At 36.2% G+C, this 24807-nt stretch overlaps 1 protein-coding gene across 3 annotated transcripts in view; it reads left to right on the top strand.

The window, feature by feature from the left end:
* Positions 1–24807, top strand: part of LOC138697662 (myosin light chain kinase, smooth muscle-like) — a 192331-nt gene that overhangs the window by 53518 nt on the left and 114006 nt on the right. For all 3 annotated transcript variants that reach the window (XM_069823104.1, XM_069823101.1, XM_069823103.1), the window contains exon 2: positions 9010–9061. In XM_069823104.1, coding sequence (XP_069679205.1) covers positions 9028–9061 — 34 coding nt within the window. In that variant the 5' untranslated portion in view covers positions 9010–9027. The remainder of the gene's footprint in view (positions 1–9009; positions 9062–24807) is intronic.

Here is a 24807-nt window from a genome sequence, read left to right as displayed (position 1 = left end):
TAAAACGTGATCAATAAATTTCATTAAAACAAACTTAATTTTTCTACGTCTCTAGTAAAATATTATTATTCCAATTATTGTATTTTAGCCATTAACATTTTCATTACAACCAATTACGAACATTTCACAAGCATCAATGTGAAATACGCAACGAGCTAGCACTCGATGGAAATACGACACAGTCCAAAGTCGACCGTGGACAGTCTATTGTTTCTAGTTGCTAACCGCTTGGAGCGCTTTATCACGAGATTTGCAAAAAATCACCTCAAGCTTCGCGACTGTATGTAGTAGACTGTGCTACAAGTATAATCGCGATTAATGGCTATAGTCTCATTACTACAGGGACATCATTTTATTTTTACTAACATTTTTAATATTAACCTGTCTATACCTTTAGAGAACCGGAAACACAGTTTGCTATCCCCTTCCACGACTGTAGTTCGATGATACTGGCGTAAAACACAAACAAATCACTCTACCAGGTATAGGAAGGAAGAAAAGTAGTTCATCCATTTACGTAAACTAGGAAATATCGCAATTTTGAGTTTTATAATTTTCATTAGGATCTTGTTTAATCAAAATACAGTACTGTATTAACAATAAGTGTTTTTACTCACGAACTGAGGTATCCATGCGAACGTATTCATTATGCAGTGTATATTATACTGTCTACAGCACATTAGCGTATAATATAGAGAAAGAAGTTAAATTGAAAAATAATCATAATATGAATATTTAAACACAAGTTTGAAAATGGTGGCCGTTCATTTCGATACAGGCTTCAGTTCTTTTGTGCATATTATCGCACTATAGACTACTGCATCTAATTCCAATTGCCAGTTTCGTCCTTCGTACTAGTAACTCATGTTGAAATAATTCTATACCTACTCTACGTATTGTAAATTCAATCTTCACTTCTGCCGGACCCGAAAATATAAAATTACTCATACATGCTATCTACTGTCCGTCCAATTGGTTATGCCGCAGGATTGTAGAAAGAGGGGAAATCACGTGACAGTTAATTGCTTAACGAGGCCCTTTTATTTAAGTTAAATTAAACAGCTGTATAATATTACGTAAACGTCCAATTCCAAACAGAAATTAATGTTTTCAGAAAAGAGCTAAGACAGCCCAGCTATTACAGAGGGGCGAGCAGAAGCAGGTGGGAGAAATCGGGATGCGACGTAGGCAAACGGACAGTACCTGTGCGAAAATATGATTCAATATTGAAAGCTCTTTCGTCACTGGAAAACGCGAACATATTTCTGGAACGTACTATACTCATTCAGTACTGCTTACTATCTGCGGTCTTGGTTCTGTGTGGAGTTGGAACTTCATTAGTAGAAGGGTGGGAGTGAAGTACATGCAAAAACCCAGGTACAATAAACATTGAAGTAAAAATAAAATGATGTCCCTGTATAAGACTCGTCATTCCTCTTCGTGTCCGTAGAGCGCAATACTCGCTTGCGCAGCCATAAGGAATCCATGCCAAGATTTGCATCATGCAATGTTATGAAATTGCTTGCGGTGACGGTGCATGCTTTCGTGGAACTCTCTGTACGTGTTATGGGCGATTGTCCGCGATAAGGTCATAAGCGCCAAAAGTTGTGAATGAGAGATTCCCGAATGAGTCTATGAACAAATACGCGATTCATGCAGTGAGAAGTGAGTAGAGAGACCGTGACGAAATATTGCATTGCGAATGTGGTCAGTTTAGTCAGCTGATTATAAATAACTAACATCCCTATTTGTGAAACAGTTATGTTAACTTAATTTCTACACTTGACCACGTATTAAATTCCAGCCAATCAGAAGTGGCTGGTTTAGCCATTGGTCGATCATTGTTCAATATGTAGAACAGGTTGACAGAGTTTTGAAAGCTCTCGGATTGTTCTCAGTGCCTAGAAACATCTATACTAATAATAAATCTGTAGCCAAAATTTTTCTGGTAATTTTCGATTTTCCAAAAATAATTGGTCCTAACATGTATAATTAACCATCCTGAAACCGAAAATCGCTTTTTTGAAATTTTTCTTTGTATGTCTGTCTGTCTGTCTGTATGTTTGTTACCTTTTCACGCTATAATGGCTGAACGGATTTCGATGAAAATTGGAATATAAATTAAGTTCGATGTAACTTAGATTTTAGGCTATGTGGCATTCAAAATACATTATTTAAAAGGGGGGTTATAAGGGGACCTGAATTAAATAAATCGACATATCTCGCTTATTATTGACTTTTGTGAAAAATGTTACATGACAATTCTTTAAAACTGATTTCTGATAGGTCTTATTCTTTGAAAAATTTTGATAGGACTGATATTTAATGAGATAAATGAGTTTTAAAATTAAAATAACTGCCATCTAAGGTGGTGTATTGAATTAAAAAACAAATGACTTCGTCTATAAGGGGCCTTGGACAGCAACAATCGAAAGCTATGAAACATAGCCTACAGACAATGTTTCTGTGTTTGTATGAAGTAATATCGGAAGATAAATTAACCGATTTGTATAATTAATTATTATTTCATCATTGGAAAGTGTAGTTTCTCTAGATGGACATAATGCTATAATGTTATTACAGTAACTTGTGAGTGAATTGAGGACATGTAAGATTAAAATAGCTTCTTATGCACAGAAAACTTGATAGATTATTCTGTACATTCATTTCCTGTATTTCTTAAAATAATGTTTATGAACACATTCATTTTTATCTCAGAGAATTAACGAACAACGAGAGTGTATGATTTAGTATGCAGTAATAGTACGTTAGCTTAGCAATCCATTATTTTATAATTCAAATTTTGACTATGATCAATTGAATCGTGCTAAAATACATAAAATATATATGCAATAAATGCAATGCAAAAAAATTGGGTAATGAGCCAAGCAGATTATGTTGCGCTGTTGTAAAAGCTGTTCCTCCTGAGATTTAAGAGCTCCCACAACAAATTAAAAACTTTCTAATTCGAGTACATCCGTTATCAACACACTTTTTACATAATATAATATAATATAATATAATATAATATAATATAATATAATATAATATAATATAATATAATATAATAATAAATCTGTAGCCAACATTTTTCTGTTAATTTTCGCTTTTCCAAAAATAATTGGTAATAACAACTAAGAAACATGTTAAAGGAATTGTCATTGCACCAAATGATTAGTCTCTGGATCAAAATGATCGCATTTTAATATTTTAAATACAATTTAAATTAAGTAACATATTAAACGATTTATTTTTCTATCAAACACGGAATGTTCCCTGGATCAAATGTCCTAATTTAATTATGTAATTACTTTATATTTATTTCTAACGGGTGCAGCGGAGCGCATGGGTACGGCTAATACTAAATAATCTAGAGCAGTGGTTCTCAAAGTGGGGTCCGCGGGCATCCGGAGATTCCCGTAGTTCATTTTAGGGCTCTTTGAATATTCTGGAAAGGGATATTTTTTTCTTTCTTCAGAAGAATTTCTTTTTATGTGGTAATAATGTCAGAAGTGCATTGTCTTTTTGTTGGTACAACTTATAAATTCGTTCAATTATTGTAGGCCTACATAGCTTTCGTGTGTTATTAAATAATATAAGACTATAAGATGTTTTAGGGTCGAATTCATAGTCGTCACTTATAATATGAGGAAACACTTAAGTAATGAGCATTTCCTTAGCACTTATTTTAGATCGTATTGCAGAGACGCTACTCATTCATATGCCCTGAGCATTCTCTTGACATCGAAAGAAATATGGCAACATGGCTAGATGTGAGCGCTTTCCTACATTCATTTGTTTTCCAGCGTCTTCAAATTGTTAAATCAGCATTATTGTCATACACAAATACAGAAGTAAATATTATAGAGCTAAAAATTATACAAGATGTCCAGAAAGCATTTTACAGAAAAGAAAGAAGTGAGCTAAGATAACTAGTTATGAAATATAGAGATATCATCGAAAGTAAAAAAAAAAAAAAAAAAAATGATAATTGTTCTCTCCAAAAGAAGAAATTGACATGGAACAAAATTGCAGTTGAGTTTAATGCAAACTCCGGAAATATTCCTGTAAGTAAATCATTTTCATTTATTTTTCAGTTATTTTTATGCTAAACAAAGTAGAAATGATATAATTATGCAAATTTTAACAGCTTATTCCTTGGGTAGAATACAAACAAATATGCAAATAACACTTGGGACGTGAATACTTTTCTAAAAAAAAAAAGCTACTTAAATCTACTTGAAATGTTGCTGTATCATAAAATCTCAAAGCAACCAGTACTTTCAGCAGCGGCGAAATCGGTAAGCCTCATAGTTGTATTGTGAATTGTGTTCTTGTCGAATGGGTATCTCCTCTTAAATAATTGTTGATCATTATACAATAAGAATAAGGTTCTTAGGAAAATATTTGGGGCTAAGAGGGATGAAGTTACAAGAGAATGGAGAAAGTTGCACAACGCAGAACTGCACGCATTGTATTCTTCACCTGATATAATTAGGAACATTAAATCCAGACGCTTGAGATGGGCAGGGCATGTAGCACGTATGGGCGAATCCAGAAATGCATATAGAGTGTTATTGGAAGGCCGGAGGGAAAAAGACCTTTAGGGAGGCCGAGACGTAGATGGGAAGATAATATTAAAATGGATTTGAGGGAGGTGGGATATGATGGTAGAGACTGGATTAATCTTGCTCAGGATAGGGCTCAATGGCGGGCTTATGTGAGGGCGGCAATGAACCTCCGGGTTCCTTAACAGCCAATAAGTAAGTAAGTATACATCTCTAAAGGGTTTTCCATATCTCTGATATATGTTTTGCTTGCCGAAACTCATTTTCATGTTAATTACAGAACTCAATAGATTAAATTAAATCATAAACATCATCTATTGTATACCGAATCAGCTGATTACAATGCATATGAGGAAACACTTGAGTAAACTGACAAGCTAACTTATTTGAATAAGTGTTCACTTCAGTGGGATTTATGAATTGGAAATTATTACAAGCAACTGCTTCAGTGTTTCCTTACGATAAGTGTTGACTGTGAATTCGACCCTTAAACAAAGGTAATGTTTGTCATTAAGATACATTACCTTTTTTTTTAATGTTTAACCACTTTTAACGTTTTAACTAAAGAAAATTTTATAGTTTTAATATAAGTGTTAAAGTGAACAACAATAAAAAAATCACTGTAAGAAGGATTTTTTATGTAGCAATAATTTTTAATTGGTTATTTCACGACGCTTTATTAATTGCTAGAGAATACCAAAGAAAATTTTGGAAGGAAAGATTTATGGGAGGAGACCTGTTGGAAGACCTAAAGATAGTTGGATTGATGCGGTTACGACAGACTCCAGACTCTTCTTCGGAAGCGCGGCATGGAGAAGGATGGCGATGGATAGGGAAAAATGGAGGAAGAAGCTAGAGGAGGCTAGGGTCCAACATTGGCTGTTAGGCCGTAGTAGTAGCAGTAGTAGTAGCAGCAGCAGTAGTAGTAGTAGTAGCAGCAGTAGTAGTAGTAGCAGCAGCAGCAGCAGTAGTAGTAGTAGTAGTAGCAGTAGCAGCAGCAGTAATAGTAGTAGTAGTAGTAGTAGTAGTAGCAGCAGCAGTAGTAGTAGTAGTAGTAGTAGTAGTAGTAGTAGCAGCAGCATTAGTAGTAGTAGCAGCAGCATTTGTAGTAGTAGCATTAGTAGTAGTAGTAGCATTAGTAGTAGTAGTAGTAGTAGTAGCAGTAGTAGCATTAATAGTAGTAGTAGTAGTAGTAGTAGTAGCAGCATTAGTAGTAGTAGTAGTAGTAGCAGCAGTAGTAGCATTAGTAGTAGTAGTAGTAGTAGCAGTAGTAGCATTAGTAGTAGTAGTAGTAGCAGCAGCAGTAGTAGCATTAGTAGTAGTAGTAGTAGCAGCAGCAGTAGTAGCATTAGTAGTAGTAGTAGTAGTAGCAGCAGTAGTAGCATTAGTAGTAGTAGTAGTAGTAGTAGTAGTAGTAGCATTAGTAGTAGTAGCAGCAGTAGTAGCAGCAGTAGTAGTAGCAGCAGCAGTAGTAGTAGCAGCAGCAATAGTAGTAGTAGTAGCAGCAGCAGTAGTAGTAGTAGCATTAGTAGTAGTAGTAGCAGCAGTAGTAGCATTAGTAGTAGTAGCAGCAGTAGTAGCATTAGTAGTAGTAGCAACAGTAGTAGTAGTAGTAGCAGCAGCAGTAGTAGTAGTAGCAGCAGCAGCAATAGTAGTAGTAGTAGTAGCAGCAGCAGCAATAGTAGTAGTAGTAGTAGTAGCAGCAGCAATAGTAGTAGTAGTAGTAGTAGTAGCAGCAGTAGTAGCATTAGTAGTAGTAGCAGCAATAGTAGTAGTAGCAGCAGCAATAGTAGTAGTAGTAGTAGCAGCAGTAGTAGCATTAGTAGTAGTAGTAGTAGCAGCAATAGTAGTAGTAGTAGCAGCAGCAGTAGTAGTAGTAGCATTAGTAGTAGTAGTAGCAGCAGTAGTAGCATTAGTAGTAGTAGCATTAGTAGTAGTAGCAGCAATAGTAGTAGTAGTAGCAGCAGTAGTAGCATTAGTAGTAGTAGTAGTAGCAGCAGTAGTAGTAGTAGTAGCAGCAGTAGTAGCATTAGTAGTAGTAGTAGCAGCAGTAGTAGCATTAGTAGTAGTAGTAGTAGCAGTAGCAGCAGTACTAGTAGTAGCAGTAGTAGTAGCAGCAGCAGTAGTAGTAGCAGTAGCAGGAGTAGTAGTAGTAGCAGTAGTAGTAGCAGCAGTAGTAGTAGCAGCAGTAGTAGTAGCAGCAGTAGTAGTAGTAGTAGTAGTAGTAGTAGTAGTAGTAGTAGCAGCAGTAATAGCAGCAGTAGTAGTAGTAGTAGTAGCAGTAGTAGTAGTACTAGTAGTAGTAGTAGTAATAGCAGCAGCAGCAGTTATTAACTGCTATTCTAGCGTCTGAATAAGATGGAGGTGATAATGCCAGCGAAATGAGTATGGGGTCCAGAGACAAAAGTTGCCCAGTATTTGCTCGTAATGGGTTGAGGGAAACTCCCGGGGAAACCTCAACCAGGTAATTTAGTCCCATTCAGTATGTAGCAATAACTTCACAATAATGGAACAACTTGAAAATAAAAATGAAGATGAAATAAGATGAGGAGAAGACGGGACAAGAGGAGGGGAAGTCGTGACGAGGGGAGGGGAAGACGGGTAAGAGGAGGAGAAGACAGGTTAGAGGAGGGGAAGACGACAAGAGGCGGGGAAGACAGAACTAAAGGAGAAAATGAAGGTGAAGAGATGTCGAGAACTGTGACTAACAAGAAATTTTGGTGACGCCTTCTATTGGTCACCCAACTTATGGTGGAGGAAAGAATGGTAATTGAGGGAGAGAAGGTGATGGTGATAGTGAATGAATTTAAATATCTTGGCATACATCTAACCAGCAAAAATTAGGAAATGGTAGAAATACAAGCAAGAATACAGACTGCCAATAAAGCATATTTCTCAGTACTTCCCATCTTCAGAAACAGGGATATAAACCAGACATTAAAAGTAATGCTATACAAAACAATTATTCGGAGCATAGTGATGTGTGGAAGTGAAACATGGACCCTCTCAAAGAAAGCCGTGGAAAAGATCGATTCCTTCGAAAGGAAAATCCTGGGAAGAATTATGGACCTCTATGCGTGCAAGGGGAATGGAGAATTAGATATAATAACGAATTATACTTCTTGTATGAAGAGGTACCCTTGTCGAATGTTATTCGGATTAAGAGACTCAAATGTGCAGGTCATCTAATTAGGATGGAAGAACATCGAGTCCCAAAGAAGGTATTTTTAGAAGACTTCGGGGGAGGAAGGCCGGTGGGAAGACCACGTAACAGATGGGAAGATGATGTTTGCCAGGATGCACTACAAATCCTCAAAATCCGGAATGGGAGAGTTGCAGCACAGGATCGACTAGGTTGGTGAAGAGCAACCCGAAAACGGGCCGACGCGCCATAGAAGAAGAAGAAGAAGAAGAAGAAGAAGAAGGTGATGGTGGAGAAAGAGGATGTGGAGAAAAAACGTAGAAAGAAGAAGAAAAAGAAGTATAAGAACGAAGAGAAAGACGCGAGTATTAGGTGGTTAATTGGGGACAAATTATTTATTATTGTCAAGAAAATTGTATTCAGAGTCTTTAGTTCTTTTCTATACAAATTTTACTTCTTCTGTTCTGACAAGGGAACCTTCAGTGAGTTCAAATCGAAACCTGCCTTGAAAATTCGCTCACAGAAGAGACGTATTGTAAGAATGCTACACATAAAAAATCAGCTACAAAACCTAATAAACCAATTTGCTAAAATAGCAAAGATTATTCCTATATTTCCAAATGGTTCCTTTTTTCCTCTTTCTACAAGGTTGCCTGATAAAGCAGCCATTCAGCAGCAATAATTTGTGCATGCACCCCTCATCAGCAGTAGTGGGGAGAGACGGGGCGTGCTGTGATTCTGCCGAACGACCGTACAGGGGCGCACAAATCCTGCAATAATACTCCATTTTTCCCCCCTAATGTTTTAATAGACATTGCTATCTCGATATTGGGAATTTGCAGTTTGAACTCGCAGCAAATTTATGGTGTACGGGATTTCTATAAGATGTAGATTCTGTCATCGAAATTTCAATATGATCTCACTAACAGCTGTTCTCCTGTGAGATTCAAACCCGGGTATCCTATGCATAATTTATCTCTCTAGTTGCTCGGATACTACTGATCTTTGAGTATACAGGTGACTGTGTTTGTTGGTAACATTAAAAGCCATTTATGCTTCTTTCTATTTTATAAACGTACATAGCATATCTGGAAACCCTTGTGTTGAAAATGCCGTGAAATTGCATGACGTCTTTAGAGTCGTTTGAAGTGAGCCAAGTTTCAATATTGAACCTTCCGTGTTATACCAATTATCTCTAAGGCTTTCCGCACTGTAATTTAATTAGCTTCGTTTTTAGCTGTTTTGTTGTGTAAGCTCGACGATGTAGAACTGACCTACAAACATTTGTTTTGTTTCCAGATCCGAGACTGCTGCACAATGATTCAAATAGACGAGTCTGATCCAATTGGAGGTAAGAAGTCTTCATGCCAACACACTGCCAGTAATATGCATGATACTTACTGTGGTCGTAGTTGTTTTTTTAGCTTTTGTTTAGGCGGATAAGTTAAATAAATCGTACATATATTTTTCCTGACGTTCTTAAATAAACACGTGGATATGTCTTGGCACTAACCTCCAAAATTTACTGCGACGTTTCATTAAGATGAACGTTTTGATGTATGAAACTATTAACAGCTATTAAATTGTGATAATTATACTAGTTTTATCAATTTTATGGGTTCATCTTTGATCATCTTGGCTAGTGTCTATTTTTTTCCTTACATCAGCAGTGTCTCGTAGTGAATTCAACCGACGCTTTTTCAGCTTTTCTTGTAGTACTTAAAATAATTAGTCACTGGAAATTCTAGAAATATATATATACAGTGGGCCAAAAAAGCACAAAATTTAAATGGTTATATTCCAGTAGCTAATGATTTCACTTAAAGTTTATTCCACAGACAAATTTCACAGTTCTTGTAGACCGGGAAAGTACTGTAATATTTAATTTTTTACCATTTATTAAACATTATTTTTCATTTTTTGTAAGACAGTGCAAAATCGATCGTTTATGCCAAACTAAGCATTATGGTCTTACGAGTTCAGCAGGCCAAGCCGTTTGTTGTGCTACCATAATTTTTCTTCCGTTTTGAGTTCTCATTTTGTGAATAATGGATCGCTTAACGGACGAAGACAAAATTTTCGTTAAACATTTGCACCAATATGATAATTTATCTGCCCTTCAAATTGTAAGGAAATACGCTAAGCGAGAATGGTCTGTTTCAAGTGTACAACGATTGATTAGCAAGATACGGACATGATATCCCTCCTGAGAGATTATTGCGTGAAAGATCGCACTTCTCAGATTCTCTGATGGTTTCCGCTGGAGTTTCAAACGAGATCTTAATCCTATGGACTATTTTGTATGGAATCAACTACAAAAACAGTTTACTACAAAACAAGAATTCGTAATATTGAACATTTAAGACAACGCCTTCATGAATGTTGGGACAGGCTTGATCAAAGACAGATATCCAGTGCTATTGGACAATGGAGAAGACGCCTACAAATGGTTGTGCGGGAAAATGGCGGTTGGGTAGAGCATTATTTTTTATTTTGATTATTTGAAAGATCATCAGTTATTATTAATTTTACCAACATTGAGTTCTGGATTTTGAAGTAATAAATTATCTTCGAAAACCACATTTTTCGCATCATTGTGTATTGACCTCCATAAGATTTTAATTGAACCTAAAAAAGCATAATAAAAAGTCCTGCTCATTTTTTAAGTTTACTCTTTCCAACAGTGTATTCATTATAAATTAATGTTATGTATTTCCGAAAACAGAGTATTTCTAATTTTGTGCCTTTTTTGGCCTATTGTGTATATAAATAGGCCTATATATAACAAAATTGTTATTAATTATTTACATACTTAGTGTTCTGTCCAAGGATAGGTCTTTCACTGCAAAACCAGTTTCTCCAATCTTTCCTATTTTCTGCCTTCCTCTTTGTCTCCTCATATGATCCATATATATTAATGTTGTCTGTCATCTAATATCTTCTGCCTCGAACTCTTTTCCCATTCACCATTCCTTCCATTGCATCATTCAGTCAGTGACCCAGCCAATTCAGTTTTCTCTTCCTGATCAGTGAACAATTGGCTGTTTTTATGGCTTACATGTTTTTTTTTTAATAGGCATTCAACGATTCGTACCACGTTTCGACCAAAGTCTTAATTTCCGTTTTTGATTACATAGAGAAATAAATAATGTTTGTAACACTTAGATCTAATACACTATATTTTTACTTCTTGTTTCTGTCTTACCGAACTGGAAGGTCCTGGGTTCAATTCCGGTTGGTGAGGAAATTATCTCGTTGCCGAAACTATTAGAACGGCCCCGAGGTTCACTCAGCCTCCTATAAAATTTAGTACCGGGTTTTCCCGTGCTAAAAAGACGGACGGAGCGCGGTCCGATCACAACTTCATTCTAGTGCAGAGATAAAAAAATATAGAACTCTACCTCCTTGCCCCCCAAGAACCTTCATGGCGGGTAAGTGGCTATTTTTACCTTTACCTTATCATCTACGAGCCCTTACTGTTCGAACACCTCTCTTTATTGTTTTCTGACACTAATGCTCGAAATTTATTCTAATATCTAATTTTTCACTAGCCCTGGCTATATTTTTGTAGGACATGCAGTGAGGTCCATTCGACGAGTTAATTATTAAGTTTGATGAAATTGTATGATTCTTTTACTGATCTTAGCTTTCCAGCTCATTCGTTAAAGTTCTGTTCAAATATGCAACGATGGTTTATATCTCAAAATTAACCGAAACAGGAATTGTCAGATTTTGAAACTGCTTCTCTCGTTTTAATCAGAATTAATTATACAGAACTTCATAATAATTTTAATTGATGATTTTGGTAATTTTCTCTTCTACGTTAACCTTAAAATCTCGTTTTTTTCTTCTCAATCTACACATTCATGTTACGAATGGGATAGTTACTATAAAAGAAGCACGCCGCGAATGTTGAGAGTACAATACCTCGTTTAGGCTTGTGAATAGACAACCCAACGCTCTCGTTGCGGAGTATGTTGCGCAATTCCTTAGCGAGTTTGACATTTCGCCGGACGTGAGAGCCATTTTTCTCTATTTAGTCACACATTGTGACTGATGATTCTGCGTCTGGATGCTAACAACACTTCATAACAAGACCTTTGTTTAATTTCAAGTTCGTATCAATGTTAAAACTGTATCGGATTCAGTTGTGTTCAGACGCGGCTCCTTGTAAAAGCATATAAAGGCGCCAGTTTAATGTGCAGTTCTATTGTTTACGATTGTTAATAGATTTTACTCAATCCATACAAATTACATAACGCACTGCTATCGGAGCGGCCATGACATGAATTTTCTGTGCAGGAGATCAGAGTTAAAATCCTGAAGGTTTCAAGTGGGATTTGTGACTGGCTAAATACAGAACAGGAGCAGGTTTCTTCGAAATACTTCGCTTTGTCCTTTCTATACTTGTTTTTTTTTTAAAGATGGGACATGACAGTTAAGCGGCCGAGTTTGGAACTACAGTGCTATGTTGCCAATATGGACTACCACACTGCCAGCTGATAGAAGTTAGCAATTCACGTTAAGATGGCTGACGTTAAAACATTCATTGACAATTGACGCGTAGGTAAGAAAACAATACAAAAATCGACAGAGAATCAAAGACGAAATGTTCCAATATTAACATTGTGTGCACAATAAATATTGCGAAGAGAGCTATTAAGCATTCGTCACTTGGGAACGGAAGTTTGGCAACTCAACCGTCGTTACCATAGCAACAGACCTACCACGCTATGTGACATTCAGTTGCGACGAGCAAGAAACGCTTCCTCACGTCTTGGGTTTCTGCTATCATGGAGAATTGCTCCGAATCAACAGACATAATACGGTTCGTTCTCTCATCGCAGCTTCAATCCGTCAGAATGCTTCCTATGAGGTTTATGAGGAGGTTGGTTGCGTCTCTTCTGTTGGCTCTACTAGACGGGCTGATATCATCATAATTGATCGGCAGAAGGATAAGGGTGTCATTCTTGATCCCACAATCCATTTTGAGATGCATGAGCAACAGCCACAACAGGTGTGTCGTGAAAAACAAGTCGTATATGAGTCTTGTTGTCAGCATCTTGGAGCACAATACCACATTACACATTGGACAGTTTTTGGGCTCATGTTCGGTGCCCGTGGCACGATCCCACGTGAAACTTTAAATCAACTTAAACAATATAAAATTTCTGATGCAACGATTGTTGTCATAGGATCTCACGTGTTAAAATCATCCTTAGCTATAATTAGTAATCATTTGTACCCAACAACATTTTTATTGTAAATGATTTCCTACGTTTTCTTATCTTAATGTTTTTTCTTTTTCTTTCCAAGTGTCACAAAATTGTTTTGTTTAGTTATTATTCTTTATGAATTGATTAGTAGGCCGATCTATCGAACCCTTATTTAGGGCGGCTTTTGTTTAAACAAATTATCTCTCTGCCGATCGCAACGCTCCTGTCATGTCCCATCTTTCAAAAAAACAAGTATAGTGTAGCCTACTGTTATTGCAAGTTATCTTGAACCTTACATCCCCTAAGTCTGTCTTTCAAACTCCTCGATACGGCATGTACTCATCAACGTAACGGCACGGCAAGGATGCCCCTCCCTCGGATAACGTGACTCTTTTCAGAAAACGTTGATTCTTTCACTTTACGGCTCATATTGTGAAAGAACTGAACATGGTTTCGTAGCAGGTTTTAATTAACCTGTAATGAGTAAGTATTTAAATATAATCGTATATACACTCCTCCTCTCTCATCCGTGCTGGGGACCGGCAATGGCGGAGTTACTACAGCTATTTCTATACATTATATAGGCCTACATGACTTACACCTACAGCTGATATGTACATATTCTTATAACAATATTTACAGGCTTATTATTTGAATTTACATTAATTTAAAATTATACACAGTTCATATTCCTATCAATGCTGCCATCATCGTCATCGTCTTCATCGCTTGGTCCAAAATTAATTATTTCGTCAATGGCATCATCCATTCGGAATTTCTTCTTAAACGTAGGTACTGCTTTCTGAACAAGATAGAATTCTTCGATTGTATCCGGAATGACATGTTGATCGAATTCGTCCACTTTACCACAAGTCTGGAATGAAATAATATGTTTTGCAGAGCTATAACAAAATAATAACTTACAACAGTAATTCATTATGTCGCTCACAGTACACACACTATTGTACATAACTATTATAGCAATAATTTAATAACATTATATACCTATTCTTTCCCGGAGTAGTGTGAGGTTCATTCGGTCGAAATTCAATATTATTCTTAATTCTCTTCACGGAACTAATACTTTTGCCAGAGTATTTAGCTGCTCTCTCATATTCCTTATCAAGAGGTTCCAGCAAACATTTGTTTAATTTTCCCTCATCGCAATATCCGCTGTGGATAAAAGCGTTACTTTTTCTCTACGGTGGTGTGATTTCACCATAATTACTACCCTGAGGTTGCTGCTCCATCTTAACACTACTGGTACGCAGTGAAGGAAATAGCTCTATGTTTCTTGACAAGAGATTATGATTCGGAGCGTGCGCAAATAACTCAGTTGGCTCCACCCACGTTACGCGCTTTCTTCCCTCTGCCCCTCTGTCACCGCTCAGAAAGTTCAAGATAACTTGCAATAACAAATATCAGTGAGATGATGATGTATTTTGAGGGCTGTCTGGGTGGAGTACCGCTATTGTTTGGGGGAGCGGTCTGTGTTTTCTGGTGACCGTTAAGATACTTGCCTGGTTCCGTCTGTATAGTATCTCCGGAGCTGAGAAAGCCACCCTTACGCTCACTCATTCATTTCATCCCCACCTTCTGGGAATTTTACGCTTAATTAAGCTGTCTGTAAGTCTATACGCGGACTTCGTCTTCGTTTGCCCCCCCCCCCCCGTACAAACAAACACACACATAAAGGATATTTTGCTTTAGTCTAGCGTTTAGCGTTTGTATACTTTTAGAAGTATAATTGAAGACTTGAAATAAAAAAGGCTCTAAGTGCCATAATACGGAATTTTGAAATTGTGTGCAAAATGGGATCTATATGCCAAGCCCAATAATGTATAAAAGGCTCGAACTGCCACGAATGAAAATGTAGTACCAAATGCAATCGAAAGATAGCATGCGGTTTAACTGCCACGCTGTTAACATATGAAAGGCTCATTGTACCGCGCGCTTCCTCCTCATAGATTAAATGACGGAGGCGGCAGATATTTGTGAGAGTTTGAGAGGAAAGAAACTACGAATTAAAGGAGAAGGTACTGCGCTGAAATGAAAAAAAAAAAAGCTGAAAAAATGGAGGAAATGAGTACATAGGCCTAAGTTCAAATACCGGTAATAAAAATGTTCCTGTAAAAGCTCGTCCAGCACAGGAGGTAATGCCCACGTGCATCAACGTCGGTTAATGTAAGCATCGGTTAAAATTGTCACCTAATCCCTGATTAAGCATTTTTACGGTGGATCGACCTCGGTTACGACTTAAATAGGAGGTTAACCACAGTAATCTCTAACCGGCCAAATATGAGCGGTTAAAGGAGATAACCAGCGATTAGTAGAGCAAGTAAAGCAAAATGGCGGCCAGAACCACAGGTGATTATTTCGAAGACGATTATTATTGTACAGTACTTGAATTACTTGGATAGAGCGTGAGCGTGAAGGTTCTTTACTGGAAAGAGAGAATGCTTACGAGGAATTATGTGACAGAAAATTTCAGGAGGGATTTCGTTTATCAAAATCTACAAATGGATTACTTGAAATAACACAAGAACAATCATATTTCTCCTACGGATCGGCTGCTTATATTACGATTCTATGTAACTGTTATTTTCTGTATTTTAAGAGGGAATACTCGAATACCGGTATGTCTTTCTCTGTGTCACTGGCTGAACAAAGAGAGGTTATGGATGGATCTTAGGATAATGCACAATTCCCTGGCGTAAATGGGGCCCAAGATCGCACACACATTCCTACCAATCTTCTGCATCCTTTTCCTTTATGGATATTCCATCTTTTTTATATAATACATTTAAATCTAGTAATGAAGTCTATCGATACTTCAACCTAACATTGGGATATAATCATTTTTGGATTCAATTTTCCATTTTGTACGATTTTAACCTAACAGTACTGAAAAACAAAGAAATGGAACTCACAAATATAACAGCGCCCAAAGGCAAACAAATGCAACGCGAAAATGTAGGATACGTTCATTTCGCTGTAGAACATAGTGAGGGCAGTCGTTTTTAGACGTTGACTATTATCTTTGCAGCGGTATGGATGCTTTCCTTTAGTCATTTTGTAGAAACAATGTACCATCATAGATTTTACTCTGGTTAAATGAGGTGTCAGCTAGCCATGTTTTAGTAATCGGTGATTATGAATGGTGCACATAAATTACATTTTAACCACGGCTACTGTTTAACCGTCGTTTCGTAATCTATGATTATTGCGTTTTTAATCAATGTCGATGCACTTCGCCATAAGTCTCATTACTAATCGCTAACCTACACCATACCTGGACAGACTGATTATTCTTGTTCTGTTTGCATGAAAGCAACAGTAAGGTCTAAGGGCGAAGTGCATCAACATCGGTTAAAAACGCAGTAATCATAGATTACGAAACGACGGTTAAACAGTAACGGCGGTTAAAATGTAATTTCTGTGCATCATTCATAATCACCGATTACTTAAACATGGTTAACTGACACCTCATTTAACCAGAGTAAAGTCTATGATGGTACACTGTTGCTACAAAATGACAAAAGGAAAGCATCCATACCGCTGCAAAGATAATAGTCAACGTCTAAAAACGACTGCGCTCACTCCGTTCTACATCGAAATGAACATGTCCTACATTTTCGCGTTGCATTTGTTTGCCTTTGGGCGCTGTTATATTTGCAAGTTGCATTTCTTTGTTTTTCAGTGCTGTTAGGTTAAAATCGTACAAAATAGAAAATTGAATGCAAAAATGATTATATTCCAATATGAGGTTAAAGTATCGATAGACTTACTTACTATATTTAAATATATTATATAAAAAAGAAGGAATATCCATAAAGGAAAAGGATGGAGAAGATTAGTAGGAATGTGTGTACGATCCAGGACCTCATTTAGGTTATTGTTCATTATCCTAAGATCCATCCATAACTTCTCTTTGTTCAGCCAGTGACATGGAGAAAGAGATATTCAAGTATTCCCTCTTAAAATATAGAAAATAAGTTACATAGAATCGTAACATAAGCAGGCGATCAATAGAAGAAATAAGATTGTTTTTGTGTTATTTCAAGTGAGCCATTTGTAGATTTGGATAAACGACATCCTCCTGAAATTTTCTGTCTCGTAAGAACTCTCTCTTTCCACTAAAGAAACTTCACACTCACGCTCTAGGCGTATCCAAGTAATTCAAGTACTGTGTAATAATAATCGTTTTCGAAATAAACATCTGTGGCTCTGGCCGCAATTTTGCTTTACTTGCTCTACTAATCACTGGTTATCTCCTTTAACCGCTCGAATATGGCCGGTTAGAGATTACTGTGGTTAACCTTCTATTTAAGTCGTAACCGAGGTCGATCCACCATAAAAATGCTTAACCAGGGCTTAGGTGACAATTTTAACTAGTGGTTACACTAACCGCCGTTGATGCACGTGGGCATAACTAAATTATGTTGGTTGTGACAACAGAAAAAACTGGTAGACCTAGTGAGGTAATGCACAGGGTTCTCCAGCTTGCTTTCAGAGTCGGTGTGCATGCAAGTATAAATGCAAGAACCTCAGCTATGAACAGAAGGTCGGGCTGTTTGAAGATTTTTATGACCTGGAAGATATTAGGTTCCTTCCAACAAGCGGTTCATGGATCAATTCATGTACGGTTCCTGTACCATCTTATGCGCATGCGCTAGTTGAGCATCTGCTATGGGATTGAAACTGGACTGGACGCTGTTGGAACGCTTTCGCGGATCGTTATGTACTAAATCCAGAGATGCTATAATTGTGATCATCTTTGCTAAGAACGAGATGCTTAATTATTATCGTTTCGCAGCTAATTCTAATTGCAGAAAATAGAATTTCGATCATTTTCTATAAAAGGATGACAAAAAATATGGAAGGCAAGAATTCCGATAATTCAACGTCTTGTACTGTGGGACTCTCATATAAAAATTGTTCCTTTTTAATTATTAATGTATGTACGTTATTTATTATACTTTTAATCAAAGCTGCATGTTGAAATTGTAATTTACTGTCTCAATACCCAAATAATTTCCATTCTCTTTCTTTTTGGCGAAAATTTAAATTAAATCTCTAGTTTTATTATTCGTCTGCACTGTCACTTTTCATATTTAACCTCAATGATATGAACAGTGGATCATGTCTTTCTTCAGGATCAAGGAGACGTTGGTGAGCTTATGCGCATGCGCGTCTCGCGTACTCTTCCGTACATGCCTCAATCCACGGACTATTTCTGACCGTTCCGAACCCGTGTCAAAAGCTTGTTGGAACGCCCGACTGCAGTACATGTTTCCGGTTCAGGACTGGTTCGGATTGTGTTGGAACGCTTTTTCTGTACTGCGCATGCTCACGGCGGTTACGGTTGGTTCCTGACTGTTGTTGGAACGAACCTATTGAAAAGCGAGGGAGTTACTTGATGGGGCTGATGCAAGTATCACATGTTAAAAGAAGACGTCATGGAACCTACGACGACCCTTCACAGAGCAGGAGACAAACAACTATTCGTTACACTGTTCCAGATGGGCAAGGTGACCTAGTGCAAGTTTGCAGAGGAACATTTTCTGAAATATTTGCGTTAACTCGGAAGAAAATCCAGGTATTAACCGAGAAGAAAAAGAATTTGACTGAAATGATACAGTACCTGACAAATGATGACCACAAACAGTTTTACAGATGCATTACTGAATAAACTTTTATGCTCGACCATGCCGAAATGTAGTAATTACACACCTGGTAGCAGTCCTTTAATGCATGTCATTAAAGTACACCTACTCATTAAAGTACAGGTGTTCAGCCAATGACGAATCAGCTTTGTACCGTTATAAAACCTCAGCCAATGACAAGTTAGCTTTGTACCGTTATAAAACCGCAAGTATCGATTATTCTCGGATATGCAATCGAAAGAGAATTAGCGAAGAGTCACGGAGGCTGGAAATCCAATACTGTCGCAGAAGGTTATGTTCTGTTACTATAATAATTAGCGTTAATTGTAAATAATATTCAAATAAATTCAATTTGTCATCTCGGTTTTCAATGTCTAATTTAATTTCAATCTTATATCAAAGTTAATATTTAGTTTACTCTGTAGGTCAGTGGCCGGCAGATGCTACAGTTGTGACGTAAGAGCCAGTCAGATCGCAAGAGCTTGGGAGAGCGAGCAGTTGAGTCGTATTAATGTTAGCACACACCAGCGCAGTGGCGTCAGTGCAGCAGTAAAACGGGACTGTTGAAAACAAAAGGATCTATCTACATTTTATAGAAGATTTACCCAGGCAAGATTCCCTCGATTGCATAGATTTGCTGCTAGAATGTTGAGCATATTCGGATCTACGTATGTATGTGAACAGTTCTTTTCTGCAAACCACAACATAGAAACCACCTGTCTGATCTGGACTTGAAACATATTCTTCACTTGTGTGTTAGCCAGGCTATGACTCCAAATATTGCAAAATTAGTACGCGAGAAAAGAGGAAAAAAATCTCGACAAAGCGTTTAGCTTGGGCACGGTAGTGACACAAAGTGATGGTGTGTTTGAAAAGTTGAAATATACTTTGCATACTACTCACCAAGATAGGGCCTATATACTTTAATCTGTATATTATGTAGAAAAATGCGTGTTAAAAAACACTGTTTTCAAGTTTCCCAGTAGATAAAGTGTTGCAGTACTGCTTAAAGTATTTATTTATATGTTTATATGTTTATAGCAGTTTCGGAATTTCATTTATATATGCAAAGGCTTCTGCAAGTGGCTGTATTATGAGTTTCATATTATTGTAAGTACATTAAATTTGATTACAAACCAAAATATTTTGTTACATTGATTTATCACGGTTGTACAGTTTTTTTTTTCGTACAAATGTATTGTAATTGTGCCTTTCCCATACTATCTCAGAAGAATGGATCGCGATCTGTCAGTGCATAGACCCGCACCACCACTGTTCGGTTGAACCTTCTCTCCACGCTGTGCTCAGTATGCAGAGATTGCCGGACAAAGAGCAAGGCGGCTACGTCGTATGAGGTCACAGAGCACGGAACATGCCGGTCACTGCTGTAGGTTCTTACAGGCTGTCAAGGTCAGTGTGGACATCTGTTCCTTGGAAAAATCAATACTTTCGCGTCTGCGCAAATCTCACAATTTACGAGGTATTGCTCAAGGTCAGTTAGATACAAATAAAATGAATAATTTCAAATTAGAAATATGGTCGAGCATAAAAAGTCGTATGAAACTCGCCTATAATGGTAATTAAGAAGCTAGTATGAAAATAATGAAACTCGCTTGCGCTCGTTTCATAAATATCCGTACTCGCTTCTTAATTACTACAATTGTAGGCTCGTTGCATAATGTACTATTATTTTATGAACAAAAAACTATTTTTGTTTCATTCGTTTGCCCTCTTCACTATCTTTTTGCTGATTCTGAAGTATGGAACTTAGAGCCTTTCATTAAATTTCCACTTTCAGTACGTTTTTCATACTATTACTCGTACAATATTACTTTTGTAAGTTCCTTTGGATACTAGCTCCATACTATGCTTATCTTTCAATTAAAACACATTAATACTGAAATTATGACCATTAATTATTACCTAGTACACTTAAAACTCATTTTCCTCAAATTCATAATTATGGCACTTAGAGCCTTTTTTTATTTCAAGTCTTCATTTTATGATGATGATTGCCTTGTAACAACAGAAGAACGAAACAAAGAGTACAGAATAATATTGCTGTAGCTGTACTCTTTGAACAAAATACAGCGCGGTAATCGATCAGGCCCAGTTTCATTATCGATACTTAGCACGGCATACTAGCGCACACTATCGGAGGAAATAGAGAATTTCACTTATTCTATTACCTTTCGTAATAAAGTAATGACGGAACTATGACGTATCTGTGTAACAGTTGTATTGTTACACATTACATATGTAGTGATTATTAATCAGAATTAATAAACAGAATAAATTTTATTCCGGAACTAATTATCTCAGGTACGAATTGTCGGTACCCCAGCATGGCAACCATCAGATCATTGAGTAGGAGTATGATCAAGAAGGTCAAAAAAAGAATGTTTTTATTTGGTCTAAAGTTGTAGCAGATGACAAATTAAGAATTGAAGGATTGATAGCAAAATATTAATTTTTCAGAAAACGAAAGACTGTCCCTAACGTTTCTCGTAAAATAAATAATAAGTATCTCATATATCTACCATCTTTGGTAAAACGTTTCACTGTTCTCTTTTATATGGTTTCTTGAAAAAAAAAAAAAAAACATTTGGACATCCACTTTTTGCAGAAAATTTTAGATATACTCACATAAATTGACAAAAAGTATGTGAAATCAAGTTTAATTCATATTGTCAACATACAAATAAATTAAAAGTGTTTTATTAAAGTATAAACAACGTTAGAATGATTTCCCGAACAAGAAAAACCATATTGTTATGTTTATATTTTTCTCATTCTAATCTGGGTCCTTCAGTCTTTGAATTCTTGGCACGTCAGGTATATCAAGTATCGAAAAATTTTTGTTTTAATAACAACACAAATTATGCTCGGTCACAAAAATAAATTATTATTATTATTATTATTATTATTATTATTATTATTATTATTATTATTATTATATCTGTCTCACTCATCACACCCCTGCTATTGTCATCTTCTGCCACCTCAACATTCTCCTCACTCTGATGATTTGCTTTTTTTGGATCTGGTTCATTTTGATGATCATTCATTTGTGAAACGAAATATTTAACCAATAACACCGACAATAACAGCTAATATGGCGGTGAAACAAAAAAAAAAGACAACACTAATGCCATCTTCATGATATTTTCTAACAAGAATCGGATAAGTTTGTGACATCCGTTTTTTGCTAGAAAGACGTTGGACTAATCAACTTTTTGCAGAAACGCTATATTTTCAAACATCCATTTCAATGGCACAAATCTGGTTTTTGTAGAAACTTAGTATGCCAATAGATGCGCCTTGAAATGAAGTGAAGAGAACTGTACGGTGCTCAAAATTGGAGTTTTTGGACTTGTCCGGTTTCTGCTGTGCTCCAACAGTGTTATAAAAAGCTAATACAATACAGATTGTAAGGTATTTTTAAATGTTTTTATTTCTTACAGGTCTTATTAGTAGCTAATTATTTCGTCTTTAAGCTTTTATTTTCAGTTTATACTCCTAAGAATTCTTAAGTGACTTGATTAGTAATTTCGTGATTCTAATGGCCAGTTTTTCCAAGTAATGTTTAATTTGGCTTAACAAATGTTAAATTAACAGCTCGTTTATTTTGAACGTTTTGTTAAGATGTTTTCCATTTTTCCAACATAATTTTGTTTAAAATAACCAACACTTAACTTTAACTGTTGTTAATACTATTCTAACTACTCAGCAGCAGTTGGTAATGATTTTGCATATGTAAGCTAACTTCTTATTGGCTGATATTATTATTTAAATTCTGTACTGTAGAGTAAGTCATGAAACATGTGTAAAATCGTAACCTGTTACAGTAGCCATGATTCATACAGTACAGAGAGTTGATAAATGAAAGTTGCATTGACTACTATTGAATAATAATAATTATTATAAGTATGGTTATATTTTATAATGCTAAATATGAATTTCTGTTTAGAAAAATCTCAGCATTATGACCACCAGGTGACAATAATTACACGAATGTGTGTAGTCAACTGTACACAAAACCCCGATGAGAATTTCGTATCATATAAAATTCTCTAATTTAGTTCCGTGTATAAATTATATGTAATTTCGTCCTAAAGAAGCAATTGCTGCTGAAACATTTTATTATTTACTCACTGCGTATTTTGAAGTACTATTGACATCGGCTATAGTTGAAGAGCCAGTAACATAGAATCTAGAGTTAATAGTAGCTGATGAATTGGAACAAGTGGCCTATTTCTGTTTGTAGGATATTCAAATCTGACTTCAATTTCTTGCCACGTTAAGATCGCACATTTCCTCAATATTAAATGGATATTAGCTCAGCATCGAAATAAGCGTCAGTATGATAATCAGTTGACTTATGAAGATTATCTTCCCTATATTAATATTCCAAAATATATTTTAAATTATATATTACCAGTCTTATGGGCGGTTTCACAAAGCTTCATTATGGTTTTAATGATTCATTAATTTATTTACTGGTTCATTAAATCATTTTTATATCTCACCAAGCATCTTTAGCCTAACGAACCAGTAAAACTATCATTAAATTTAGTGATAGAAATTTCCGTCTTTAAATTTTTAATTATTCATTAGTTGCAATATAAAATGCGGAACGTTTCGACGCAGAATTGTTATATCTGGAACTGCTCGAAAATTAAGAGTCAAATGGAGATAATGTTAACCATTTAAAAACCGATCATTTCGAAAATTTGAATCACACAAAAATCACAAAAGATACCGCGTCACGAAGATCATGGTACCGGTACTCAAAATTTTAGAAGAAACTGAACATAGGTTAGAATATAATAAAAACGGTTGAGACAAAGCTGAAACTAGTCAACTAGGTAGCATACAACTGAGTTTTATTTTAAGACATGAAAGTGGTTATTATAACTACATACCGGTACCTAAGAAATATTAGTAAATTAATACGTAATGTGCATTTGAAACATAACAAAACTTAATTGGTATATTAACTTTCATTTATTACAATTATATTATAGCTAGCGATAAGATATGTTTACACTGGCTTTAAAACAGAAGCGAAAGAGCTGGATTCTTGGAATTTATAATCGTTTTCTTTCCTATGGAAATTTAATTTTTCAGCAGTATAATCACCCCGCGCACACCGCCATAAACGTTCAAAGACGGTTCACGGAAAAGCATGAAAAAGAGGAGGATTGACAAATATCGAGACATCCCACCTCAAAATCCAGATCAGTTCTGGGATCAAGTTCTGGCTACCTGGAAAGATTTCGCTAAGGACCAGAACTATTTCCGCGATCTGGTGGACTCAATGCCCCGAAAATGCCAGGCAGTGATAGACACCGGTGGCATGTGGATGAAATATTAGATCCACATGTGTATTTATTTTATTTTTCTTTAATTTGTTTGTTTATCTTTGTTTTATTTCGGGAAAAAAATTGATCTCCCAAGAGTTTTTTAAATTCTCCTAGTGGAGCCAGAGTTGCGAAATAATTCGTTCCAGTACACAAAATTAAAAAAATGAAGAAAGGTAACATGTATAAAAAATAGTTACATTTTTAAAAAAATGTTATCGCCAAAAATCGAACACGGGTCCCTGGGATGGCAAGCCAATTCTCTGCTGACTACTCCATCGCAGTGTCATGACATTATCAGCGCGACGAGGCACATATAGCTGCTCCGCTTGAAGTCTAGGGAGAGAGCGCACATATAAACGTACTCGTGTAAATATTTTAATGTTCAGTAGTAGTTAATGTTTCATTTGCACTGATTTACTGAAGCTTGGTGAAACCGGCCCTTACTCTAAACATTCCTCAAAGAGAAACATAACATGTTATTTTCACAACTTTTTTCTGAACAGCTGTGGTGTTATTCGCCATATTTAACTGTTTGTTAAATGAGTTAAAGGCCTGAAATCCTACATTTAAAGTTAACAAACGGTTAAGAATCTGTTAAGCCAAACTGGTGTTGAACAAATGGAAAAACTGTATTTAACAAACTGTTGAAGGTTTAACAGTCGTTAAGTGTTCTAACAATACTTAGACAAACCGCCATTAGTCTGAGATGAACTTCCGTGTCGGTAGATTCGTGTAATATTCAGCATCATGAAATAATAGTAATACGCGTTACAAGAGCGGTATGTTGACGTTTTCATGTTCGAGGAAAAGATTGAAAAAGCGAAACGTAGTTCATTTTTTTAATTTCCG

This window comes from Periplaneta americana, chromosome 4 (genome assembly GCF_040183065.1).
Source record: "Periplaneta americana isolate PAMFEO1 chromosome 4, P.americana_PAMFEO1_priV1, whole genome shotgun sequence".
In the NCBI taxonomy this organism is placed as follows: Eukaryota; Metazoa; Arthropoda; class Insecta; order Blattodea; family Blattidae; genus Periplaneta; species Periplaneta americana.
Note: the sequence above shows the minus strand (reverse complement) of the source record. Positions and strands in the feature narration are given on the sequence as shown.